Below are 9857 nucleotides of genomic sequence, written 5' to 3' on the forward strand. Positions count from 1 at the left end.
TTTCTTGGAAAATAATTGGATTTTGGAAAAGATTTTATCAATTTTCAGATTTAATTTCAACAGATAAACAGATAAACAAAACAGATAAAAAGTTTGAGCTAAAATCATTTTCAAAAATTGAATTTATTATATTATATTATTATAAATTATATTTTGTCATAATTTATTTTGACAATCTGATTTCAAAATTGAAATTACTATTAAGTTAAACTATTATGAGCTATATCAATAAATAAAAGAAATACTGATTTTATGAATGAAGATTAGTTTCTTTAATATTATCAAAATTAATATTAAAATTATTGAAACTTAAATCTTGATAATAAAATTGATTATTTTAAGAAATTGAAATTATTTTAAGAATATTGTAAATATAGTATAAAAAAGTCTTTAAATAATAATACATAAAAGAATTAAAACAATTTCGAATTAATTATTGAATATGATAATAAAATTATGATAATAAATAAATAAAATTAATAAAAATTATTTATATAACATGTATATTTGAAAAGAATCTTATGTATATGTTATAATTCTTGAAACAAGTTTCATATATCCATATGATAATAAAATTTTATTTTAATTTCAATAAGTATATACCAAAAATGATATTTGTTATATATATCTTTTGTTTTTAAAAATAAAATCTCGTATGGAAGATGCGTTATTTTAATTTTGTTTAAGATTTTTTCAAATCAATGTAATATAATGGAAAAAAGTATAATGTATAATACCCAACAATTAAATATATTTTATATAAAGTAAAATATTCAGTGATAAAAATAAATAAAAAAATGTGATATGTTTAATAAAATAATCATATTAGATGATATGTATATTAATAATTTAATATTATCATTCATTATTAAAGTTATTGAAATAATATAGATTTGTAAAATAATGAGTAAATTATTAATTTTTATGAACTTATTATTATTAAAAAATTCCACATTTTCTGATTTATGCATTATGTAAACTAAGTACATTATATTATGTAAGCGTTATTTGATTAATTTACAACTTATTTGTAAATATGTATTTGCAATTTAAAAATAAAAAAACAATTTATAGAATTTATTATATTAAGATAATATATTAAGATAAATAAGATTATATAAGATTATATTAAGATTATATTAAGATATATATTAAGATAATTATTTATATTGCAGATAATTTCGAATTTCTTTTAAAAAATATATAAAAACACTATATTATATATGTACATATCTTTAGATTGTTTGATATTTTATTAAATTTTATTTTTCAATTTTCTTCAAGATCATTTTTAATATATTCTTTACAAAATAAGTATAACATGATATTTCACTATTAATTATTCACTATTGTACGAATCTTAAAATATTTCTTTTTGTATCAAAACTTTTGCATTTTCTTCAACTTATAACAAATCTAATTTAATATGCACTTGCATGTCGTACGTTTCCTTCAGTATTTTTACTGAGAGAACCTGTCATTTTATGTATTGTAACAAAAGTTGAAATTATATTTTGAATAATATACTTTTCACTATTCCCAACTTTTGTTTGCAGCAAGCCTGCAATCATTGTGATATTATTTGCAATATTTACGTGAATCCTGGGAATGCGAAACAAATGGTTGTCACTCATGGATAATTCCTTCATGCTTGCGCATGATTTTTATATATCTTTCAGTCTATCGTAAACGTGCATACATAAGTTTTCTAGTACATAAGTTAGTCTTCTGATAAATCTGTTATCTGGTAATAGTGATACGTGTTTGTGAAAATTACGCGATTCTATAAATGAAAAGTACAATTTAAAAATATATAGGCGGAAGAATACAAAATCTGTATAGAATGCTTGTATTAAATACACTTAGCCCATCTGTTAAATTCGGCCTTCATTTTGCTGGTATTTGGCCTGGAACAGCATTTCCATATTTACATAAGTTAGGTTGGCTGGCAGCGATGGTTGCACTTCAAAGTTATCAATATAGATATATCGTTATGCATTATAAATCTGATAATCTCATGAGTATAATAGATAATTTAAGCATAGCTATGCCGTTTAGTCTAGTGTTTATCAAATTAATCGTTACTTGGGTAAATTATGGGTAAGTTATGATTTATTTTTAATAAATATAAATTTGTAAATATTTGTTGGAATATAGAAAATGTTATCAATATCGATCTTTCTTTTATGTGTTTTGAATATCGATTCATTTGAAATAATGATTAACGCATTATTTTTCAATATGAATATAAAAGTTTGGCTTATGTGATAAAAAAATAAATAAAAAAATAAGTTAAAATAAATTTTTTAATTAGAGATTACTAGAATTTCATTTATATAAATGAAATTTATATAATTGAAGTTCTACTGTATTTATTAAAGTTTTAAAATTTCTTCGAAAACTGGTTTTCAAATGAAAAAATTTTATTATTCATTTTTGATTTACTTTTATGTTTTGAATATATATTTTTTTTATATATTCTACATACAATGAAATACTTTATATTATATAGAAGATAACATGATAATTGAAATGAATAAGAAATGAAAAATAAATCGAAAGTAATTTTGAATAATGTAATCATTTTATTATTTTTTTATCATTAATTTTTTATCACTAATTTTCATATTTATAATTTATATTATACATTATATTTATGTATTTGTTTACATTATCAATCTGTTTTACTTTTTCATCGAAATAGCTGTAAAATCAAATTTTACAATAATTTTTATTTGATATATTAATATATTCTACAGCGTGTTTTGTGATATTTTATCAACCATGAAAAAGGATTGCCAAAAATATGCTGTTATAGATATAAATAACTTAATATCGAAAACGGGACAAATCTCCTTTTATATGACAACTATTGTTATGTCTTCATATTTAGTATCTGCTGTCTTTTATATTACCGGTACTTTAGCCTTTCAAAGAACTAATGATTCAATATCTCGAGAACTTCTTTTCAAAATGGATTTGCCTTTTGAAACCAGTGAATCTCCGAATTATGAATTTGTAGTAACTTCGCAATTTCTCATTCATGTATCAGCAGCTCTTACGTTTGGAACATTCAGTGCTCTGCTTCTAATGGTGGTAAGTATGAATATGATATTTCTTCTGAATAATTACACAGAGATTCTGCTTGTATTTTAAATATTTCACTCATCATTATTAACAAGACAAAGGAAAAAATGTCTAAAGAAAATATTATTTGATTCAAAGAGACGATAAATAATAAACATTAATAATAAAATGATAATTAATAATGTATAAAAATTATTCTCAAAATTATTGTGTTAGTTGATTTCAAGATCAATTTAATTTCTTGAGAAACAATTATGATTTGAAAACACAAAAAAAGATTGAAAAATCATTTATTAAAATGATCTTTTAGAATCTATATAAAATATATTGAACTTATTGAAATTTTCCATTTATCTCACTTTATTTATTCAAAAATTTTCTATTCAATATTATATGAAATTGATTGAATTTAATATATATGATGAAAAATATAAAAATATTAATGATTTTGAAAATAATTTTTTTTTTTATCTAATCATATTTGCCACTTCAATCGAATCGAATCATTGTCTTGCGACATTTTTTTTCTATCAACAAAAGATATTTAAATTAGAGATATATGAGATATGTTTCGCTTAAAATCTATCACATAAAATTTTTTGCTCGAAAACTCAAATTTAATAAATATAATGATTTAAAAATATTCTTTAAAATATTTATTTATTTGAATAGTTATTTTTTATATAAAATTAATTTTTTATAATGTAAAATTCTTAAATATATAATATAACTCTTATTTCAATTACTTTATCATAATCATAAAAATTCTAATTTTTAGGTTCTTCATATAGGATGCCAAATTGATATTCTGTGCCAAAATTTATTACATATATCTCCTCATATATGTGCAAGTCATTTAAAGTTTTTTATTATCAGATATCAAGAAATCATTATTTTTGCAGAAAGAGTTGAAAAACTCTTTACATATATAGCACTTAGTCAACTTGTATCAAATACTTTAATCACTTGCTGTGTAGGATTCCTTATTGTAATTGTAAGTAATATTTCAATCTATATATACAATGATGTATTGACTTTTTCATATTAAAAATATATAACAAAATATATTACAGGCAGTACACGAGGATAATAGCTTGCCATTATTACTTAAATCTGTTTTATTTTACATGGTAATTTGTTTAGAAGCGTTTATATATTGTTTTGCTGGTGAATATCTTCGTATTAAGGTTGTTAACTAAAATATCACTTTGTTTCATTATATTTTTTGTCAAATGTACTGTGATGAAAAAAATATAATGATTTTTGTTTTAGACGTGTTTGAAAAGAAAGTGGTCTTGATATCAATATCACTATAATTTACTTATCTATTTTTTGTTATAAATTAAATGTTTCGCTTTTATTTCGCTTTTCTTCTGATATATTATATTTATTATTAAATTTTTTATTACTGTACATTTAATTTTTTTATAATGTGTATTTAAATATATATCTTAAAATATGATTAAAAATGATTTTGTTAATAATATAAATATCAAACATATAAAATGGAACATTTAAATAAAGACATCAATATATGAAAATTATTTGAAATAAAATTTCTCTTAAATTAATGTATATTAAGATTTTCTTAATAATTTATTTTTATGTATCATTTGTTATACTTATATAAATAGAAAAGGAATAAAGACAATAATCTATAATAATTTTATTACTTGTTTATTAGAATATTTAATAAAATATTTAATTAATATAACAAACAAATTATATTTATTGATTTACATAATAAACAAATAATCATACTGAATCTAATGAAAATAGGAATTTTTTAATAGATCTGTTAAATTTATTTATAATAAAAACCAAAATTATTGTCAAATCATGCATCTCAATTCGAACTATAGAAACTACAATTAATATCTTTTGGATCCGAATAAAGAAAGCATCAACATTTCACAATATAAAACTGATTGAATGTTTTTAAAAATTTTATTAATGATCAATTCAGTTAATGATTTCAATAAAAATAGAAAATATAGATATCTAAAATAGTGCTGTAAAAAATTTTAATAATTTAGTGCAGATAGCTGCAAATTTATATTGAAAATAGAAATTAATAACCACTATCATTATTATTTTATAAAAATTGTAAATATAAATAAAAATTGTAAAAATTTATCTAGGAGACATTAATATTATAGAATTCGAACTAATGAAATGCGAACCAAATTCTATTAAATAAAGTTATTAAAAAGCTATTAAAAAAAAAAAAGAGAGAATTATATAAAAAAATATCTGAAAAATTTGATACCATTTAAAGATTATCATTAAGATTATATAATAAAGATCTTTATGAGTAATATATTTTAATAAATTTAGAAAAATAAAATAACCAATAAAAATCAATACCAATTGATCAAATTGGAAAATGAAGAATGGATAAACAAAGATAATAATTTTTGCTTATATCTTAAAATAATATCTTTCAGTCAATAAAAAAGAAATCTGTTCTTAATAATAATAAAAAGAAATTATTGTTTCAATTTTTATTTATAAATTAATTTATCATCAAATAAATTATCAGCAGAAGTTATAACAAATAATATGCAAATTACTAAACTCCAAGAAAATTCTTAATTTTAACTTAATAATTAACAGAATTTTAAATAAATTTCTAAAAAAAAAAAAATTTTTTTTCGTTTTTCCTTAAAGTTATTTTGAATTTTTTTATTTCTATTCGTTCATATATGAGAATAAAGATTTTCGTTTTCTTCGATCTTCGATAAATTTAAATCAGAATTCGTTTTTCGTCAGCATTTCTCATATATTTTTTCTTATATTATGATAAATATGAATGACTTGATTTTGTATGTTCTCTTATTTAAATGTTCCATATAGTAAAATTATTTGTTAATATTTCAAATTTAAAATGTGTTTCATTATTAGAGCAAATTAATCGGCGATACAGCTTATGAATTTCTTTGGTATGATTTACGGCCAAATGAAAGTCAACTTTTAATACCTGTTATACTAAGGTCTCAAAAAGGTTTCACGTTTACTTTTGGAAAATTTTCAAGTCTTTCCTTGGAAAGTTTTACAGGTGTAAGCTCCTTTTTTTTATATTTGATGATTTTAAACAATAATAGAATATAGTGGCATGCAACAGTTTCTGACAACAGCAAAAGAATTTTAGATAATATAAGAATATATATTATAATGCAAAATAAATATAAAAATATTTCATATAAATATATGAAATAAAAATAAAAAAAAGAAAAGATAAAATAAAATCAAAATTTTAAAAAATTTTTAAAAATCCTTTTTAAAAATTTTAAAATAGATATGTTATCTATGTTTTTTCTTTTTCTATATTTTCTTTACTTTTTTATATATGCTTAGAAAAATGCTGTTTCTCATGCAATTCATATACTTGATTATCAACATAATTGAACATAACATAAAATAAAAACACAAATACAAAATAATAAAGATAGCATTAAAAATATTTTTAATATTCATTAAAAAATTTATTTTTGATAGATCTAATTAAAAAATATAGTTCAAACTATTAAAACAAATTCGTTATGAAATTTTTAATGAATTCTATAACAATTTTATATTAAGTAATTATTTATTTTTGCATTTAAAAAAATAGTTATTATCACGATGTCAATGCATAGTATAAGATTCGAAGTAACAAAATTAGTAATACACACAATATCAAAAATATTTCTAATATATATAAACTATGTGGATAAATAATATATAAATAATAAATATTTTTTTAAGATATTTATATAATTTTTGTGAACGGACCTTACTTTAAAAACATATTTTATATATGTGTAAAATCATGATATGTGATTTTATATATAAAGATAAATAAAAAAAAAAAATATTTGAGACTTTGATTTTGTATAAATCAAAATTAAAAATTTTTAAAATACAAATGAGATCGATTAACTTTTTATTAATTATTTGTAATAAGATATTTTATATAATATGAAAATAAACAGGAAATGTAAAATGTATAATTTTTTTATTTAAAATTTAGTTTTCAAAAATTAAATTTGAAAATTCATTGATATAATTTCAATTTTTAATTAGAAACAAAGATAAAATTTTATTCAACGTTTCTCAGTATTATTTATTTATTTATAATTTATTTATTATATTATTATATTATTTATATATATATATTATATTTATTATATTATATATTATATAATTTATAATAATATTAATTAAATATATTATTTTATATATATATATTATATTTATTATATTATTTATTATATTTATTCTATTCTATTTCATTATTTATATTTATTCTATTCTATTATTCTAGTTTCACATTTTTACATGAAGAATAACTTTCTATAATTTATTATATCCAATTAGAAATTAGCTAATTTCATTTGTACTTGAAAAATTTTTAAAGTTGATTTGACTTAATCTTAAATTTAAAAAAATTTTGTTTTTCTTTGATATATTTTTTCATGCAAAATTATTTTCTACTTGATTGTGTAATTATTTTCGATACACTATATATGCTTGTTTTTATGCATATTTAATGTAATTAAAATTCTTTTAATTGTTGTTTTTTGCACAAATACAAAATGTGATATAAAACTTTTGCATGTCATTATTTGACTTATTTTTGACAAAAAATTATATTTCTTTAAATAAAAATATTCCTCTTTTATTTCTCCATATTTTATAAAATTATTTTATTTTCCACACTTACAGATTATGAAAATTTCGGCATCATATATATCAGTACTTCTCGCAGTGTATTAAAGAGTATAATTATATCGTAGTAAAATTATCATATAGTTTATATTAACTAAAAATAAAATCATTGATAATATAAGTTAATATAATATTATTATAATTTATTAAATAATTGTATAATAATAATTATAATAATAATTATACATAAAAACAATGTTATGTTGAATTAATAAAAATATAATTATAGTAATATAATATAATAATAAAAAAATATAATTCTATGATAATAATATATATATATATATATATATATATATAAAGACAATGCTTAAATTCTATTAATAAAAACATATAAATATCTTTAATAAAAAGAGATCAAATTTGTATTAAAATTCATATTATTTAAAATTGTCAATTTTGATATGATTATAAATTTAAGGTATGTATATTTTATATTACATTTATTTATATATTAATTTCAAGTCAAATTCATACAAAAATATATTTGAATGAAGTTGATAACAAAAAGTAGTGTTCATATATAAAAGAAAATAAAACAAAAATAAAAAAATTATTTAAATTTTTATTTTTTAGTTGTTGAGAATTAAAAATCGAGCTGAATGTCATGATACATCTGGAGTCACATTTTCGTATGAAAGAATGTAAGATTGTCAATAAAATATATGGTGATTCTCAAAATCTCATAAATAGCACTTTAAAGTAAGTAATGGTACATAAGCAAATTATTATTTAATTATATAGCATATAATTATATACATTTAAACAATAAGTAAATATTAGATGATACGTTGTTTCAATATTCAATATTATTTATGCAACTGTAATTTTTGAAGTTCAATATTTAGTTAAAAAACTAAAATAATTTATAACTAAATTATGCAATAATCATTATATATAAATCATATATCTATCAATAAATCTTTTTATCTATCTTTTCATTTTGAAAAGATGCTTTTTGAAATTTGAAGAATTAATAAAATGTTTATGTTAAATTATTTAAAATATAAATGTACAAGAATCTAGATCTTAACTATTATATAGATAAAACTCGAAATAATATAATGATATTAACAATAAAAGAAACAACAGTAAATTTAAAAAATATAGATTAATATTTTTTTACTAAAACTTAATTTTGGAAAAAATTGAGTTTTTTACATATTCTGCCAAATTTAAATTCAATTCGATTTTCGCAATCTTTAAATTGTTTTTGAAATTTGAAATTTTTTGATATGAATAAATAATGATGATATGACTTTATGAATGTCGTAAATCTTTCATAAATACATATTATAATTCGATACTTTTAGATGAAATTATTTATAACTAAACAATTTTTAAAAAATTTTTAACAGCTCATTTGATGAAATGAAAAAATGATGCATTACAACCTATTCCAATTTTTAGATTGGATCTATTAATACAAATCATTACTAGCATTTAAATTAATTAAACTGATAGAACTGCTTCATAAAACAAGAAAAGATTGTTTGTAATTCATAGAATACGATAAGTTTTTCCGTCATTTTACAAAGTCATTTTATCAAAGATGCATATTTTTTAAAGATTTCAAAAACTATTATAAAGAAATCATAACATAATCATTCAAAAATGAAGATTATTTCAAAATATAAAAATTATATAGTTTCATTATAAATGAAATCAATTTAATTAAAATAAATATTTGCGCATTTCTTGATTCTTGATTCTTTATACTTTCAAGACGTAATTGGATATTAAAAAAAGTTTTCAATATAATTCGATTCGACATTTTCAAAGTTTTTATAAATTTGTTTTAATAATTGTTGGTTTTCAACAGATTTATTGTCTAAATTATTATATTTCAATTAAATGTATTTATGAATAAAATAAATATGATGAAAGCATTAAGTGTCCTTTAAATTTATAAAAAAGAATTAATTCTTATATTTATAGATAATTTACTGCAAATTATAATACACTTTTTCTCATTAAAAATATCATTAGATAATAATGAATTAGATAATTTTTTTTGCAAACTTGTTGATGCTTTTTCTTGGAAAATGGCATTAAATACT

The 9857-nt window shown here is 18.4% G+C and overlaps 1 protein-coding gene across 2 annotated transcripts; it reads left to right on the top strand.

Moving 5' to 3' along the window:
• The first annotated feature begins 1605 nt into the window (after positions 1-1605).
• On the top strand, positions 1606-7899 carry LOC116413847 (uncharacterized). 2 transcript variants are annotated; one of them, XM_086908398.1, is made up of 6 exons: positions 1606-2100; positions 2760-3096; positions 3866-4081; positions 4161-4274; positions 5992-6145; positions 7795-7899. In XM_086908398.1, the coding sequence occupies exons 1-6, from the start codon at positions 1844-1846 to the stop codon at positions 7863-7865; spliced, it is 1149 nt and encodes a 382-aa protein (XP_086764524.1). In that variant the 5' UTR covers positions 1606-1843; the 3' UTR covers positions 7866-7899. The 2 variants fall into 2 exon arrangements, with proteins under 2 accessions (XP_086764524.1, XP_086764525.1); XM_086908399.1 differs by lacking the exon at positions 7795-7899 and having other exon boundaries at positions 4161-4254; positions 5992-6139.
• The last annotated feature ends 1958 nt before the right edge of the window (positions 7900-9857 follow it).

The sequence above is a fragment of the Apis florea genome, unplaced genomic scaffold (genome assembly GCF_048593485.1).
Source record: "Apis florea isolate Af1SG1 unplaced genomic scaffold, ASM4859348v1 contig_3078_pilon, whole genome shotgun sequence".
NCBI lineage: Eukaryota > Metazoa > Arthropoda > Insecta > Hymenoptera > Apidae > Apis > Apis florea.